This window comes from Trichosurus vulpecula, chromosome 9 (assembly GCF_011100635.1).
Source record: "Trichosurus vulpecula isolate mTriVul1 chromosome 9, mTriVul1.pri, whole genome shotgun sequence".
In the NCBI taxonomy this organism is placed as follows: domain Eukaryota; kingdom Metazoa; phylum Chordata; class Mammalia; order Diprotodontia; family Phalangeridae; genus Trichosurus; species Trichosurus vulpecula.
The window spans coordinates 202,146,265-202,164,762 of record NC_050581.1 but is presented as its reverse complement, the minus strand read 5'-3'; the positions used below and the strand labels follow the sequence as shown (position 1 = coordinate 202,164,762).

General features: G+C 45.1%; 1 protein-coding gene across 1 annotated transcript in view; it reads right to left on the bottom strand.

Moving 5' to 3' along the window:
* The window catches only part of HECW1 (HECT, C2 and WW domain containing E3 ubiquitin protein ligase 1), a 163,876-nt gene that overhangs the window by 31,281 nt on the left and 114,097 nt on the right, over nt 1-18,498 (bottom strand). Inside the window, exons 15-21 of the mRNA XM_036739447.1 lie at nt 13,119-13,224; nt 12,136-12,232; nt 6,805-6,888; nt 6,321-6,430; nt 2,734-2,854; nt 2,309-2,422; nt 1,439-1,591 (exon numbers count right to left, since the gene is read on the bottom strand). Coding sequence (XP_036595342.1) covers nt 1,439-1,591; nt 2,309-2,422; nt 2,734-2,854; nt 6,321-6,430; nt 6,805-6,888; nt 12,136-12,232; nt 13,119-13,224 — 785 coding nt within the window. The remainder of the gene's footprint in view (nt 1-1,438; nt 1,592-2,308; nt 2,423-2,733; nt 2,855-6,320; nt 6,431-6,804; nt 6,889-12,135; nt 12,233-13,118; nt 13,225-18,498) is intronic.

Below are 18,498 nucleotides of genomic sequence, written 5' to 3'. Positions count from 1 at the left end.
CCCAAAGCAAGTGGACGAGGACCCAGCTGACTGATGCCGGCTCTGGTTGGGAGGCAGAGGCCCCTCTTCTCCAAAGACCTAATTCCTTTTCCTTCCCAGAAGCAGGACATCTGTAAAGCCTTTGGTGACACCTAGAATGAGGTCAGGGGGCTCTCCCAGACCTTGACTTGGGCGCTGTGATCCGAACCCCTTTGCCACAAGACAGGGAAGTTCTTTTCTCAGTCAGTCGCTATCTGCAGGTCTCTGTTCTGAGGCTTTCTCTCACTGGAGAGTTACTTGGGAGACTCCCTGGTGCTTTTATACACTGATCCACTGTGGTCTCCCATCTCTTCAAAACAGGATGTTAAATTATAGCCTCTTTTCCAGACCCCCTGAGTTCAGTCAGAAGAGGTCTTGAACACATATCTTAGAGAATGGAGGGTGTGCCATCCTCAGTAGGAATCAGACTGCATCCTGGCCTTCTGAAACACTGAAATGTCTGTCACAGGGGACTTAGTCCCTCAGCCCACACTGGGATAACTAAGCAAGTGGGATGTCTATAGATGAGAGCATTCCGGGGAGGAATCCCACAGCCCGCATACCCACCAGATCCTCACCTGGGGAGTCTGGGACTTCAGGCCTGTAATTGGCCACTTTCCCTTCTCTTCCCCCTCAAAGTTTGTAAACTTAGTTTATACCGTATCTGTTTGCAGTTGTCTACCCGTTGCCCAAATGTCACTCTGTGTGAGCGCCTGTCTTCTCCAGTAGATGGAGATCACAGAATGTGAGAGGTGCAAGGGACTGCAGTGACCCCATAATCCAGCACAAACCCGAAAGGAATCCCCACAATTATGTAGCTGACGAGTGGTCACTTAGCCTCTACTTGGGATGTCAAAGGAGGGGGAAACCTACTCCTTTCCACAGCTATCAATCAATCAACCAATCTACCAGGGTTTATTAGGTACCTACTCTGTGCCAGGCATTGTGCCAGGCACTGAGGACAGTCTCTGACCTCATGGAGTGTACAGTTTAGCTGAGGGAGACAACATATGCTCTACATCTAGGTTGCTACAGAACAGACACAAAGGAGTCACAACTTATGAGAAACAGTGTTTTCTATGACATCAAAGCTCAGATCACCCCATCTGTACCTTGTCACTCTGTCTTGGGGCCAAGCAGAGCGGGTTGGATCCCTCTTCATGCGGCAGCTCATTCCGGCTCTTAGACACAGTTAGCCTACCCTGCTGCCTTTGCTCTTCTTCAGAGCCTTCAGGAGGCCTGCTCATCTCAAATGACTTTGGCACCCTGCTCCTGCACCCTCCACAGTGTTAGCCACAAGCCCCACCCTCCCAACACCTCCCTCCCAACTATCCCACTGGTGTCTCTCCCCCTTCCCCCGCCCCGCAATGATGTATAAACACAAAAGGGGCAGCCGGAGGGGAGAGGAGGGAGACTGTACCATTCGAGGTGATTTTCCACAAAGGCAGACATGGGGCTGATCTGGACTGTGTACGTGTCATTGGCGGAATACTCAAAGAGGCCGTAATAGGGGTTGAAGAGCTCCTGAGACAGAAGGAAGAAGAATTCTCTCGAGGGTCCGCTGTAGTCCAGGCTGGAACAGAGGCAGAGGGAAGCTCATTCCTGTGGCTCACCCTAGAAGGCACGCTTCTCAAGGTCTGGGGTGTCCTATCACTTTTGCTTTTCCTGATTTCTGAGGGCAGAAAACATGGTGACCGTAGCCTTGGCCTCTGAGTCTGGAGGGGGTGGATTCACACTTAGCATAGTATGGAAGGCTCCAGCAGTGGGGAGATTCACCTATGCTGGATGAGGAGAGGAAGAGGGCACTCCTCAACCTAGACATTCACTCTCTCAGAGCCTGAATGTGTCCAAGAGGAACCTGGGAATTTAAAAGAACTCATCCTCTAAAACCCCCATGGCTTCCTCAGAGTGGGCACTCCCTCCCCACATGGGGGGGCCACATTGTCTTGCATTGCCTGTCTTAGCAGGCGGCTAAATAAGTCAAGCACCCGATGGCCAACTTCCTTGTGATCCTTCTGAACTGAGCTTTGACCAATAGACACTTGGTCCATACATGACACCTTTCAAGCTTGGTAAGGCCTCCCTGAGCTTGGGTGCCCCTGGTTTTAGCCCAGAGAACCCCAAATACGGATAAGCAAACAAACCCTCAAAATCCCACTTCCCTGAGTTGGGGCAGAGCATCAGAGCCATCCTGAGCTGTCCCCGCTTCACCCGCCCCTTGTCCTCAGAGTCCCCAGGCCCCATTCTGCCCCCCATGCTGGGATTCAGGACAAAGTGGCTGGTGCCATACCCCTCCTCTCCAACAAACGTGATATAGAGCTTGTTCCTCTGGAGTTCTTTACGGGAATAAGCCATCACTTGGTTGAAGGTTCCTTCCAGCAAGTGGTCCCGCCGTATGATGAGCCTGGGAAAGACACAGAAGTGGAAGTGGAGGAGCCTTTGGAAGGCAGGACATCACTCAGAGAACATCCTGACTCCTGTGTTCACAATGCCCCCTCCCCCGCCCTCAAAGCCAGTCAATAAGAATTGACTAAGTGCTTACTCTGTACCCTCTCCCACCTTCCAGCCTCCTTTTTGTGTGTAGATGGTGAGCTCCTTATACCCTGAGCACTTAGCACAGTGCCTGGCACATAGTAGGCACTTCATAAATCTTGAGTTGAAAATGGAATTATTTGTGAGGCTTGCAGTGAGGATGGCAGACACTCAGACACTCACTTTATTTTCCCGGGACCCTGCCCAAATCCTTTGGCTTCAAGTTTTCGGTAGAAATTTCTGAGTTTGGCTTCGAAGTCTCTCCTGTAGGGTGAGGGAGCTCTCACGCTGGCTCTTTGTAAGCCTAAAGGAGAAAAACAAAAGGTCTTTAAAATATATTTTTGAGACGAAAAGTCTTTAAAATGTTATTTAGGCATTTTTAAACCATAGTCATTGCCTGTAGAACTCTTCTGTCTAACAAAGAAAACCAGTTGAGCCAAACCAAGTAAAACAGAGACTCTGTTTGCCAGTTTGGACTTTAGTCCACACTCATTGTCTCCACCTCCCTGCAGAGGGGAGGGAAGTTCTATTATTGGCAGAGGGGGTTTGGGAGGAGGTGTGTATTTCAGTTGGAATATGAAAATTGTTTTAAAATACTTAAAGGCTTGCCTCATGGTTGAGACATTTGTCTTGTTGGACCCCAAAGAGTCCAGATTCAGAAGAAACATATGTCACAAAGAAGCACATTTAGAATTGATGATGAGAAAACTCCCCAACCATTAGAATGATCCAGTATTGGAGCAGGCTGCCTTGGGACCTCCCCCTCCTGGGAGGTCTTTGGCTAGAGGCTAGATGACCTTGGATAGCATTTGTGGTAGTGGGACTTTCTTTGGGATATGCATTTGACCAGAGGCCTCATAGTTCCTTCCATCTCTAAAGTTCTGTGATTCTGTGACTTTCTTCATTACACATAATAAGCACAGGCTGATACACCACCATGAACCACCCATCGACTCCTGGAAGAACAGTTAAGGTCACTTTACTAAAATGGAAAAATGAACTATAATGGGGGTAAAAAGCATCCGGGAAAATGTCTTCTAAAGTCGTTAGAATCTTTCGTAATACAACGTCCACCTCCAGATTCAAGGGAAAGTAAGAGAGAATTCAGAGATGTGTGAGAATGACAAGTAATTACATAGCACATTCATTTCAGTGATGTTTTTAACCAACATTATTTCATTTTATTCTCATAAGAAGCCAGGACCACATAGCTGGTAAGTGTTTGAGGCTGGATTTAAGCCCAGATCTTCCTGACCGCAGGCCCAGCCTCTCTGTACACTGTGCCACCAGCTGAGAAGCCTCATGAATGGTTATGGAGCTGAATACACAGACCTAGGAAGACAATGTGCCCAGTGATTACAGTAATGGAACCACCAAGAGCAAAACCCTGAAGGTGAATGGTTTGCAATTAGAGTGACTGAGTTTGACCCTAGGAAAGAGGTAGGAAAATGCATCACTCTTCCTTCTCTGCAGAGGTGGTGGACTATGGGGGTGGAACGCTGCATGCCTTGGCAGGGAGAGAAGGGAAGGAGTATTGTAGAAATGAAGGTGATTAAGAAATGATGAGCAGGATGCTCTCAGAAAAACCTGGGAAGACTTGAATGGACTGATGCAAAGTGAAGTGAGCAGAACCAGAAGAGCATTGTACATAGTGACAGCGATAGTGTAATGAGAATCACCTGTGAATGACTTGGATGCTCTGATTAATACAACAGTCCGAGACAATTCTGAAGGACTCACAATGAAAAATGCTATCTACCTCTGGAGAGGGAACTGATGAACTCCAGGTGCAAGTTGAAGTATAATTTTAAATTTTTCTTTATTTTTCTGCTTTCTTTTTGCAACATGGAAAATAAGGAAATGTTTTGCATAATTTCACAAGCATAAGTGATAACACGCTGTTTGCTTTCTCAATGGGTGGGGAAGGTGCTGGAGGAAGGGAGAGAATTGGGAACTCAAACTTTAAAAATAACTAAACACTAGATCTTGTACAAATATTTAAAAAAAGAAATGAAGGCAATGAGAAAACAAGAGATCCAAATACGCCGTTTCTTTAAACAATCCACGGAAAGAGGAAAATGGGTATAAGTATAAATCTTGCCAGTTCTAGCAGGGTATGCAAAGAAAACAGGTTAAGTAAGCATCCTTTTCTGCTGCATTGGATGCCTCTGACCACCTTCTCTCTCTTCTTGGAGCTTTTGTAACACAGCTTTGTCTCACTTTGCCTCCTACATCTGGCTGCTCCTTCTCAGTCTCCTTTGCTGGTTCATCATCTATATAAAATCTCTTAATTATAGGTGTTACCCAAGACTCTGTCCTAGGTCCCTAATCCTCCTTCCACTCACTATTATGGTGACTTGATCATCTCTCATGGGCTTAATCATCATCTCTACATAGATGATTTCAAGACCTACATATCCAGATATATCTATATATTCTGAGCTTCAGTCCTCCATCACTAATTGCCTATTGGACATTTCAAACCAAATGTCCCAGCCTCATCTTGAACTCGACATGTCCAAAATCAAACTCAGAGAACAGACTCCAAATTTTGTGTGGGAATGGAGCTGAGCATTGGACAGCACCCTTGTACTACAGAAACAGAACCCAAAGCAATGGCTGGTTTATAAACACATTCCATAGCATTAACAAATCGACTTAGCAGACCCACTGGAGGCAGCTACTCTCCCAGCTACCCACTCCACAGCAAACACTCCTTTGGAAGCTGCATTGTGAATCAGTATTAGTCTTTAGGGTCCCTGCCCAGAGAATCAATCCTGCATCTGGCAGCAGCTGTGCCACCAGAGACAAATCACTTGCATTCCCTGTGCCTCAGTATCTTTATCTGTAAATGGGGAAAATGCCTGTACCAGCTGTCTTGTCTTCTAGGTTGTGAGGCTCCCACAAGATGTCTGTATTTTTTATCTCCTCACTTTCTTCATGAAGCCTTTCCTGATCCCCTCAACTGCTCATGAACCCCATCTAAAACACTGTATTTATTCCGTATATACTTATATATGTCCACATTAGAATGTAAACTCCTTATGAACAGAGGCTTCCTTCATGACCTTGTGACTAGCACATAGTGCCTGCTTAATGAATATTTCCTTGTGGGTTGGTTGATTAATTGATTGAACTATGGTGATGGGGAACCAATGACCTCTTATTCTTTGGGGGCAGCTCCAATTGTTCAGAGGGATGCTTATCCTTGAACCCTGCCCTACTGCTCTTTGTCCAGCTCTCTGGGGCCAAGTCAAATCTACCTGATCTCTTCTCTTTGCGACAGCTCCTTAAACGCTTGGGGACACCCATCATGTGCCTCCCAAGCCTTCCCTCCCCTAATGCTAGGCTTTCCTCACTGTCTTCACTGAATCTTTGTATTGGTGGCAGGGTTAGGGGTCCCCTCACTATACCTGGTTGCCCTTCTTTGGGGTCTACTTGACAACGTTCTTCCTCAAAGGGGCTATCCAGAGCCGAACTCCACCCTCCAGACAGGGCCTGACCAGGGTTGTCCTGCTCACTTTGGACTCTGCTCATGGACCTTAGGCCCATTGGCTTTTTGGGTGATTATCAAATCTTGGCCAGTTACAACGCTTGGTTTTCTTCTTTGAGGGATGTGACTCCTTCAGTCAGGGATAAGTCAGGCTTTTGGACCGAGAGAGAACAACTAGCAAACTCATTTCCTGTTATTCATTAGCCCACTCCCTAGCTTTGTCGAGCTTCTGGAGAGGCACAGAATATCCTAGGTGGAATGAGACTTCCAAGCTCACCTGGCGAGTTCTGGGGTGACGAGCAGGGGGAACACCTCGGGGAAAAGCTGTAGCCGGGGTGGAAGGCGGCCTGGAGGGGGACGTAGGACATGATCTCCTCTTCAAAGAGGCTGCAAAGCAAGGAAAGGTCAGGGCTCTCTCATCATGGGCCACTTCGAACCAATGGGGATGATGAGGCAAGAGCCTTAATTAGCGCCATTTGATCAAGGCAGGGTATAATACACACAGGTATTTCCAAAACTTCCCTGCCAGGATCTCAGAGCCTGAGGAATGTTAAGCCCTAATTAAAGCTGCCACAAAATTCCCACCAGATGTTGTCTTTCAGTAATTTCTAAACTTTGGCTTTGGAGAAAGCTCAGAACAGAGAAAGGGAAGGGCTTCGACTAGACTTCATTCTCTGGTCCCCTCCCAGGCGCCTGGCTCAATGGAAGGGGGACTGTCTGGTGGATCTGTTAGCTCTGGTCCATCATCCATGGACCCTTACCTTAGCAGGATGACTAAATCTGCATCACAGGACAGTTTTTCAAGCCCATGGGTGCCCTCTGTGCGGATATAATGGATCTTCTCCCTGCAGCATCAGACATAGGAAGGAAACAGTCTATCTCAGAACTCAAGCGAGTGAATCCCTCTTTTGGTGGCCCTTCTCCTGCTCCTCCTTCCCAGTGAAGCTGAATAATTGATAGCCTCACATCCAATTGGTTTTCTGGTTGGTGAAGACAATTCTATGTCAAACAATCTACCAGGGCTCAGGGGCCTTCTAGTCTCCCCATCATAAGATATATTTATTTTAAAAATACATTTTTATTAATGTCATATTTTTATACCACCTGCACTTCCATATATATATATATATGTGTTTGTATGTGTGTATGTGTGTATCTACATCCATCCATCCACCCATCTATCTATCCATCCATCTATCTATCTATCTATCTATCTATCTATCTATGTATCTATTTGTCTGTCTGTCTCCCTTATAAATAATTCCATTAGAATGTGAGCTTCTTAAGGGCAATGCCTGGTACACAGAAAGTGATTAAAATACTCATTGATTGGCAAACTATTAGGAGAAACAACATGTACTTAGACATACATATACAAAAGAAATACTTGTTACTGTTACCTGATAACAAAGAATAAAAAAGAACAGAAAATACAATACAGAAAAAGTAAGTTCACAAAAAAGTCTGAAATCATATTCAGGGCTCCAAATCCATAGGACACCCTCTGAATTGGCACAGAAGGGGGAGGAGGTGTAGAAGACATTGATTTTTAAGTAAGAAGCCATCCATTGTTTGCCTCTGAGGTGTCTCCTCATTAGAGCACTGCATAGCACCTTTCCCTGAAGCCTCTCAAAGCCTCTCTTTCCTCTGAAAGGTGGACACGTGAGATTTCGGATCACAGAATCGTGGCTTGAGAGCTGGAGGGACTTCCAAGACCATTCAGTCCAAGCCCCTCACTCTACAGATAGAGTCCATGGTCCAAAGAGGGATAGTGATTTATTCTGGGTCACGTTGGTAGCAAGTGGAAGAGCCAGGGTTTAATTCAGATATGGTAACCCCTAGTTCATCATTGCAATTTTCACTTTTCCTTCACTGTTCTCTCTGAGGTTCCTTCCAACTCTAAGGTTTTTTGCTTTATTCGGGAGAACTCTAGGCAGGTCTGAGGGTACAGTTTGAGCAGTAAACACATTTGGCCAAGACAGGGATGCTGGACCCCGCTACCATGGAGCCAGGAGAGAGCTGATCTCCTGGGAAAGGGAACTTGCCCCACCTGCTGGCAGTTTCGGAGTACTACAGGTAGGAAGACAGGCAGGGCAAGACCCCAGACAGAGTACATCTGGGTACTATGGGAGATGGGGACTGAAGTAGAGAAAAGTGGGGGTGTTAACTATGAGGGACAGCAGGGAGCATGAATGGAGCTCTAGAGCTGTTGACATTGTGAGCTGAGCAGTGCCACACAGACAGGTAGCCAGAGGGATAGTGAAAGGTAGCATTGGCATGAAATGGCAAGCCCTCCATGTCCCTTGCTTGAGCCACAATCAGGGAAAGTGCTGGTAGGGCCCAAGAGTGCGCATGCCTCTGATGAAGGGGACTGGGGGAGGTCACTAGAGGGTTCTGTACCCTCTGTGAGACGTGTTTTCAATAGTGTTGGCTCAGGCTTTCCATGAAACTTCTGAAGGGAATCTACCTGATATTGTATTCCTAATTTAATAAGCCTTTCAAACCTTTGTGCTTGTGAAGGGGGCTGATGACCACATTCTCCAGGATGTGGGGTATCCTCCAATGAAGTTACCAGATTTTTGGGGTGAGACAGTGAAGGGAGAAGTCTCTCATGGTGCCCTTCATGGCACACTAGCCCTTTGACCCAAGGGTTGCCATCTGCATTTTGTGCTGCCTCTGGGACAGAGGGATTTTTCTCTACACTTGATTACTTTTGGCTTGGTGTATGAGTAACATTTTATTGATGCTTAATTTTGTCCCTAAGGAGGATTATACGATACCTCTGCCCTCCCCAGGATCCCCCACCTTGTTCTTGTGGGGAGTGGTATATAATCAGATTTGATGAGGTTCCTACATGATCAGGCCCATTAGGTCTCATTCTATGAAAGAACATCATAAAAACATAGAGCTGGGTGCTCCGGTGCTCTAGCCCTCTTATTTAGAGGATGAAACCAAGGGCCAGAGAGGACCCCAGAATCTCTGAGCTGTGAAGGATCTCAGAGGAGTAGAGGGTAACCCATACTGGGACAAAAGTCCCCTCTATGACCTCCCTAACAAGTGGCCATCCAGCTTTCTTTAAAAAAGCCCAACAGATTATTGACATCTTTTTTTGTCACTCAGTATCTTCTTGAAGATCTTGGGTGGCAGGGGGGAGAATTCACTACTGCCAGAGGTTGCTCATCCCACTTTGGGGCAGCTCTCATTGTTAAGAAGTTGTTCCTCATATCTAGAAGCACCACAAGATGAGGCAGAGACTCTGTAGAAGATGTCCTTGGAGGGACTGGTGGCCAGACAAAGGTCCCATGTTTGGCTATGGTTCGTCATGCTCAAAAAGGACCAAAATGACATCCTTATGTTGGAGTCAAGGTACAACGTGTCCAACTTTGGCCAATCAGACCAATGCAAGCTTGGAAGGCTTCACCACAGATTAGGCACAAATAGTCCATGTGAACCTGTGGGATGGAGAGGTCTCTAAATATGTGCATCTCATGTTTCTTTTCAACAACTGTAATTCTGCTTCACTCATAGAGCACAGCTCTTTCTTTGATGAGGGCACACCAGGTTGGGCAGTCCTGTGCCAGTGTCCGCTATGTCTTATAATCAATTCCAAAGTTCTTCAGAGCATCCCTATATCACTTCTTCTGACCTCCATATGAACGTGTGTCTTATGTAAGTTCTCCATAAAAAAATAGTCTTTTAGGCAAACATACATTTGGCATTTGAATAATGTGGCCAGCCCATCAGAATTGTACTCTCTGCAGTAGACTTTGGATGCTTGGCAGTTTAGCTTGAGAAGGGACCTCAGCGTTCTGCTACCTTATCCTGCCAGGTGATCTTCGGAATCTTCCTAAGACAATTAAAATGCAAGTGATCCAGTTTCCTGGCATGGTGCGGGTATGCTGTCCAGATTCTACAGGCATACAACCATGAGGTCAGCACAAGGACTCTGTAGACCTTCAGTTTGGAAGGCAGCCCAATACCTCTTCTCTTCTACACTCTCCTCCAGACTTTACCAAACACTGAACTAGCTCTGGTGATGCTTGCGACAACCTCATCATCTATGTGTGTGTTCCTGAAAACTATCCTATCGAGGTGAGTGAACTTATCCACAGCATTCACAATGCTTCCATTTGCTGTAATGGATGGTTCCAAGTATGGGTGGTGTGGTGCTGGCTGGTGGAGAACCTCTGTTTTCTCAGTGTCGTCAGGCCAAAATTAGCACAAGCAGCAGAGGGTTAGTCCATACTTTATTACATCTTGGCCTCAGAGGCACCAACTCTCCCTCCACTTTAGTCTTGGCTTTTTCAAGTAAAATAATTTGCTGTCAGTGCAGTAGCTGACCTTGGTGCTGTTTTGGTGCTTGTTGAAGGTGTCTGACAGTATCACAGAAAGCATCCTGCCTAAAATCCTGGGAGCAAGCACACAGCCCAGCTTCACTCCATTGGTGACTGGGAGAGAGTGAGAGCATCTTGCATTACCCAGAACCTGGGCAAGCCTGCTGCCATGAGACTGGCATACAATCCTGATGAACTTCTCCGGGCAGCCACATTTTGCCATGACCTTCTAACAAGGGTTCCATTTAAGAAGAAAACAACCCTTTCTGATATTCACAGCTGCCTCTAAGGTAAATGGGTTGCTTTGGGTGTAAGTGAGCTCTGCCTCACTGGGTGAATTCATGTCAAGGCTCCATGACTGCTATTGGGTGCCTGGTGAAGGGAGTACTTGGGCATATGCCATACTTATTTCCTTTTCTTTCTTTTCATTTCTGCTGGGAGTTGGGAAGTCCATGTGACCATTAGGTGACCAGATGACCTAGGCTTGCCCTCCTAGATCATGATAGGTAGCAACTGACATTCCCTTGCCATTCTCTGTCCAGGAATAGTTAGTGTGAAAATTCTGTTTTCATTCTATAGAAGCCATTTTCCATCCAGCTATCAATAAACATTTGTTAATCATTTACCATGTGCCAGGTGCTGCTATAAGTGCCAGGGATAAAAAAGAAAGCCCCTGCCCTCAAAGAGTTTATGATCTAATGGAAGAGACAACAGGCCAACAAATGTGAACAAACAAGCAATACACAAGATAAATAGGAGATAATTAACAGAATTCAGAGGGGGTGGGGAAGGGTTCCTGTAGAGGGTGGGACTTAAAGGACACCAGGGAAGTCAGTGGTCAGAGCAGAGGAGGCAGAGTGTTGTTCCAGGCCTGGGGGACAGGTGGAGAAAATGCCCAGAGCTCAGCGATGGAGAGTCTTGCTTATGGAACAGCCAGAAGGCTGGGGTCACTGGAACAAAGAGCACATGCCAGCAAAGGAGGAGTGGGCTGGGCCATGGAAGGCTTTAAAGGCCAAACTGAGCCTTTTGTATTTGATCCTGGAAGCCGTAGGGGATTACAAAGTCAGATCCGCACGTTAGGAAAATCACATTTTGAATAGATGTGTATGTTTGTTCTGAATTAGGAATTTACTCTGATGCTCAATGTGTTTAGCAAATCTCAACTAATACTGAGTTCCTGGGGTCACAATTTAGCAGTTTCCCTTATCTGCAGACTCCATTAAACACCACTCTCAATCAAATTCATAGCTTTTTAAAAATGAGATTTAGTTCCAATATCTAGATGGTTCTGGTCCCCAGTAGGCTCAGGGTATGGACAGGCAGTGGCAGAGAAGAAGGGTGGTACTTCTCCAAAGTTTCCTCTGCTTCTAACAGGCTTGATCACACACACACTCACACACACACACACACACACACACACACACACACACACACTCACACAGCAGTGGCTTTGGGGCCAGAAGATCTGAATTTCTATTACCTGCATGACCCTGAACAAATCACTTCTCTCTGGGTCTAGTCTGTGCAGTGAGGGATTGCACTAATTGTTTTCTGAAATTCCTTCCCACTAGAATTCCTACAGGGCCCAGTCTATGGGGTCATTCTGTTTGTATTCAGGGTCTAATTGAGAATTCTGCAGACCTCCCGGCAGCAGTAACTGGGTGTGGCCACCGATGTTCTGCAGACACCGGGGCTTGGCCCTGAGGGTTAATAGCTGGACAAACCGTGAGTTACAGGGATAAACAGACAGGCCCATACCTGAGTGTGTGGTTCCTGGCCAGGCTCGGCTGACGCTCCTGTAGCATTTCAAAAATGTTTGGCTGGCGGAGGAACGCGACAATCTTGTCATTATACGCTGCAAAAGACAGCACAGAACGCTTGCTCACTTCACTCTGTCGCCCAGAGATATGTTTTCAGATGGTGGGAAAATTGCTGCTTGACATGAGACCGGGATTTATGGAGGAGCTTTGAGGGCAAACTGTCTGGCCCTCAGCGCACATTGAGGATGCCCTGTCGGGCTTTTCATGTGCTCAGGGCCAGAATTCTATTATTAGCTGGGAAATGAAGCTTCATCGGGGCTTGCATTAAATTAGCACGGACACTGGGCCCTTAACCTGGGTAAGAACCCCCCACCAGGGCCAGGAGCGAGAGCAGAGTGAATGAATCGTGTGGTGGAGAGAGGGGATCCACTTCTCTTGTATTTACACACTAGATCTTTGGTTTCCCATGGCCCTAATTGGGTGGTGGTGATGGGAGGCATTGTGGACCTCTGTGGTGGCCCTGGGTTCAAATTCTGCTCTGCTGCTTATCACCTGAATGGCCTTGGCCAAGATTCTGAAACAATTTGAAACTCGGTTTCCTCATTTAAAATGAGGGGCTCCACAGGAGGACCTCCAAGTTCCGTCTACGTCTCCATCTATGATTCTCCAACTTTGAAGATTCCAGAGACAATTATTTGCTTTTTAAATTGCAGGAAAGCAGGGATGTAACTTTAGACCTTTAGTGTGCACATGAAAGGATGGCCCCATAGAGAGCCTGAGCTGCTTTCCTTGGAATCATCTGCCACTGCCCCACCAGACTCCCTCTGCCAGGCCCCCCTGGCTATGTCTGACCTTCAGCTTGTAGGGCAGGCCCAGGTTAGGGAAGAGGGATAGAAACCCATGATGTAGAGGCCCCCCAAGAGAGGGTAGGGCAGGGCAGTGCTTGGAGGGCCCAGAAAGACCAAGAGGAGTGTGGCTTACCCAGAGGTAATGACTCATGGTGATGCTGGCTCCGGATGGCGGCTACAAGGCTGTGCCCAGGCCTGGCCAGGAGGGAAGCTCCTCGATTCCGAGAGACTTCCGATGCCTAGTTTAAAAAAAATGAAAAAATGCATGACACCAACCACTGTCACTATTAGGTTTCCAACTAGACGATTCGTAGATTGTCTCCTTTAGGATGGAAAAAAAAACTGGCTGAAGTCACTCTGGTTCAATAAAAGGAGTCGGAATCTGGCTTTCCCACAAAGACCCCCAGAAAGCCACAGGCCCTTTCTCCTTTCACTGTTGCAGGCGGGCACCCCACCTGTCACTTGTAGCCTTAGAGAACATCCCAGGGCTCTGAGACCTTAACTGACTTGCCCAGGGTCACCCAGTCGAATTCAGATCAGAGACAGAACTAGAACCCAAGTCTTCCCGCCTCCAAGGCCAGGTCTCTGTCTATTATGCTTTGCTGATTGATCTTTTCACATCAGTGCTGAAAGGAAACCAAGAACAACTGAGATAGTTTTGGAAAAATGAGTCTTATGAGTGAAGTCAGGTGTGTTGGTCAACTTTTCAACAGGTTATTAATTACCATACAATTTAAATGCTGAAAGTATAGAAGCATTCTTATAATCCCAATTTTTGTTATTAATATGGTCAATTATGGTCCTAGTTTTCCTAATATTGAACTTGCCCAACATTCCTGATAGAAATATAGCCTGGTCCTAGTGTATAATCTTTATGACATTTTGCTGTAGTCTCTCTGCTAATTTTTATTTAATTTTTATATCAATATTCATTAGGGATTTTGGTTTACAGTTTTCTTTCTCTGTTTTGATTCTCCCTGGTTTAAGTATCAAGACCATATTTGTATCATAGAAAGAATTTGTTAGGACCACTTCTTTTCCTAGTCTTTCTTTCTTTAAAATAAATTGATTTTTAATTTTCAATTCTGAATTTTCTCTTTCTCGTCTCCTCCTCCCCATGTGTTAAGAAAGCAAGATTAACAAAAGCTGTTACAAATATTCATTGTCAAGCAAAACACATTCCCCCATTGGCCCTGTCCACAAAATTATGTACTTGAATCTGCCCTCTGAGTCCATCAGGCTCCCTGCCTGGATGTGGACAGCATGTTTCATCAGGAGTCCTTGGAATTCTGGGTGATCATTGTGGTGGTCAGATTTCCTAAATCTTTCAAAATTATTTGCTATTAATTATGATATTGTTATTGTATGAACTTCACTCTGCAACTGTTTGTACAAGTTTTCTCAGATTTCTTTGAAGCCATCCCTTGCATCATTTCATATAACACAATAGTATTCCATCATATACCACAACTTCTTTAGCTATTCCCCAATTGATGGGCATTCCCTCAGCTTCCAATTCTTTACCACTATGAAAAGAGCTGCTAAAATATTTTTGCATCGATAGGTCCCTTTCCTCTTTCTTTGGTATTTTATGGCATAGACCTAGTAGTGGTATCACTGGATCAGTGCATGGACAATTATTAACTTCTCGTATATGGTCCCAAATTGCTTTTCAGAATGGCTGGACCAGTAGGGATGAGATAACAGCCAAAGCAGCACTTAGGGGGAAATGCATATCTCTAAACATTTTCATCAGGAGGAAGAGCAGATCAGTGAACTGGAGGTGTTGGGCTGCCTACCAGATTGAAGGCCGACAGAGCCATTGTGCCAGACTCATTATCGTATGCCTGTGAAGCCTGGACAGTCTACCAGCACCATGCCAGGAGACTGAATCGCTTCCATTTGAATAGTCTGAGGAAGATTCTGAAGATCACCTGGCAGGATAAGGTACCGGACACTGAGGTCCTTTTCTTGAGCTGAACTGCCAAGCGTTCAAACTCTGCTGCAGAGAGTGGGGCCAGCCATATGGTCTGAATGCCAAATGTACATTTGCCTAACATACTATTTTATAGAGAAATAACACAAAGCAAGTGCTACATCAAGTGCAGAAGAAATGGTACAAAGACATTCTTAAGGTCTCTCTGAAAAACGTCAGTATTGATTGTGAGACATGGGAGATGCTGGCACAGGACTACCCACGTGTGCTCTATGAACAAAGCAGAATCACAGTTTCACCAAGGAAATGTGAAAATCTAGAGGCATCTCCATCCCAAATACTCAAATGGACTAGTTATGCCCAACCTGTGATAGAGCCTTCTGAGCTTCTGTTGTTCTGACCAGCCACAGTCAAACACACTCTACGTCGACCCAATTTCATGATGTCATTGGCCCTCTTTGAGTATGACAGATCAAACCCTGCCCCCCCCTCCACCCCTGCCCTGTTCTTGGTCTAATTAAAGTCCCTCTATGACCCCTGATGATAGAGCTCCGAAGGCCTACATGTACCCTCTCCGCCCCCCCCATCAGAATGTAAACAGTTTAACATTTATTAGTCCCAAGGCTGCTACATCTTGATTCTGACTGTAGCTCCTTGGTATTGAGTTCTTTCTTTCTCGCTGTTTTTCTTTGACCTGGGAACTCTGAGTTTTAGCTATAATGTTCCTGAGAGTTTTCATTTGGAGGTTTCTTCCAGGAGGTGGTTGTTGGATTCTTCTGGTTTCTCCTTTGCCCTCTGGTTCTATGATATTGGGGCAATTAAAAAAAAGGGTTTCTTGAAATATGATATTTAGGATCTTTTTTTTTTTTTTTACCATGGCTTTCAGGCAGTTCACTAATTCTAGAATTATCTCTCTTTGATCTATTTTCCAGGTCAGTTTTTTTTTGTTATAAGATATCTTAATTTTTTTTCAGATTTTGACTTTGTTTTCTTGCTTTGTTTGACTTTATTTCTTGACATCCTATGAGGCCGTTAACTTCTATTTGGCCAATTCTAATTTTCAGGGAATTTTTTTCTTTGTCAGGTTTGTGTACCTCTTGTTTAAAGATGTTAGTTATCTTTCCATATCTTTCTTTGCTATGTAGCTCTCATTTCTTTTCCCATTTTTCCTCTAGTACTCTCATTTTTTTAAAAAAAATCATTTGCTCCTTTTTTTAAACCTTTGCTTCATCTCTTCCAGGAATTCTAACTGGACTTGTGCTCAAGCTGTGTTTTTTTCTTTATGTCTTTATTTGTAGATGTTCTAAAATCATCCTCTTCTTTGGGTTTGTGTCTTTAGCAGCCCTGTTACCACAATAGCTCTTGATGGTGGGATCCTTCCTTTCTTCCTTTCTTCCTTCCTTCTTTCCTTCCTTCCTTCCTCCCTCCCTCCCTCCCTTCCTTCCTTCCTTTCTTTCTTCCTTCCTTCCTTCCCTCCTTTTTTTCTTTCTTCCTTTTTCTTTCAGCCTGCTTCCTGATTTAGGACTTTATACTAGTTGGGCTTTGTGGACTTCTGGGGTTTGAGCTTAACTTTTGTCCACTTGGGTTCTTCTGCTACTTTCTTGAGAGTATTGAGAGCTGTGTTATTCCACTTTCTCAGGGACAGCTTGGGCTGGGTTTTCGACGCCTCCAAAGTGGTCTGATCTGGGACAAAGTCTCCTTATCCCCCTTCTAGTCTGAACTCTGCAAGTGTCTGAACCAGTCTTGGATCTGAGCAATGTACCTGTGGGCTTGTCCCTGGTTGGGAGTTCCATTAGACTGCTACTGGACCATCACTATCAGCCAGTTAGATCATTCTGGAATTCTGAAGGTTTACTGCTCTTTTGTCCTGAACAAGTTCTTCCTTCTTGCTCTGTGGCACAGTCTGTGCTCTGTGGCACAGTCTCAGTCCTTTTTCAGTCCCTGGGCCCTGGAAGGCTCCACTCAGTGTGCTCCCGGACAGACCCCATGTTCAGAGTTCACAGATCTATCTGTTTCCCCATGCCAACCTGGGCTGGAAGAAATGACTCATCATGATTTTTTCTAGGATTTCCTCATCAGGATCCAATCTGGTGCATTTTCCAGATCTTTGGGGCCTGTTGGTCCACCATCTTGGCTCTGTCTCTAACAATAGTTATTTCTATTATATTTATCTATGTTCATATTGCAATCATTGATTGTAACCTCCTGCTATAATGATTGTAATCATTAGATTGCATGCTCCTTGAAGGCAGGGACTTTTTCTTATTTGTATCCCCAGCATTTAGCACAGTGCCCAGCAAATAATAGGCACTTAATAAATATTTATCATATGTCATACCCCTTCTCAAAAGCATATGGACCTCTAGAGAACAACAACTATGTTTGGAAAAAAAACCACATCTATATTTATGTTTATATCTATGTCTTTATCTGAATGCATGTCTCTGTCTATTTATATCTGTGTATGTGTATGTATGTATCTCTCCCTATTTTGAATCATAATTTCAAGATCTAGAAATCACTATGTTTTCCCTGCAGGCATTTCCATATGGCATTTAAATACTGAATCTGGCAGTCCTGACCCCTACTCTTGCTTCAGCTCATCTGTGGTTTGACCCTCCTGTTGACCTTCCATTGTACAAAGTTTTCCTTTTGGGATCTGTGCTGACTTGTCTCAATTCATAGCAAATTCCATGTTGTCCCCAACATTCTTGATAGAATATAAGAGCTCTCTCTCTCTCACTCTCATTTTTGTTTCTAGTAAGCACAAAAATATTATCAGCTTGTATAGCTAGAATTTTTGCTCGTTCTGAAATATTGTCCTGGTGCCACCTCAGTGAAGAGAAATAACGTACAGGCTTAGTTCTATCTCCTGGTGAACTCTAGCATTTGCAGAAACTCACTAGGCCAGGATGACTACTTTATGGATGTCTGGATGGCCTCCCCAGGCTCCTTCCATTGGTATGATTCTGGGAGTGTAGATTATGCCACCTCTCCAGCAAATTAATTAATTAATTAATTAAATAAATTAATTAGGTCCACAATGGAAAAAAAATGACTTAGAATGTCTTCAGAGGACTTATATTGATCACCAGGAAAATCAGCCCATAATGTAAGCATGCATTTATGAAATCAACATACATGATTGAGAACATGGCTCATCCTAGAATCTGAGATGAGAGGTATGCTGTATATCTAAACCAACCTGAACCTGAGCAAGAATCTCTTCCATTGAATATGAGGCAAGAGGTCATCAAGCTCCTGCTTAGAGATCCTCACCGATGGGCGGCTCCCCTCCTGAGCAGGCAGCCCATGTCATACTGGGATAGCTCCCCTTCCCCACCCCTCCCCAACCCTCCCCCACCTTAGATGGAGATGAATCTTTCTCTCTGTCACTTCTCTTTGTTGCTTCCTGCTCTGTCCTTTGGGGCCAAAGTGAACAAGTCTAAAGCGTTCTTTACATGACAGTCCTCTTGTTCCCCTGACTCTTAGCTAAACATCTGCATTTCCTTTACCCAGTCCTTTTCTGGCTTGGACTTAAAGCCCTCTACCAGCTTGGACATCCTCCTCTAAACAT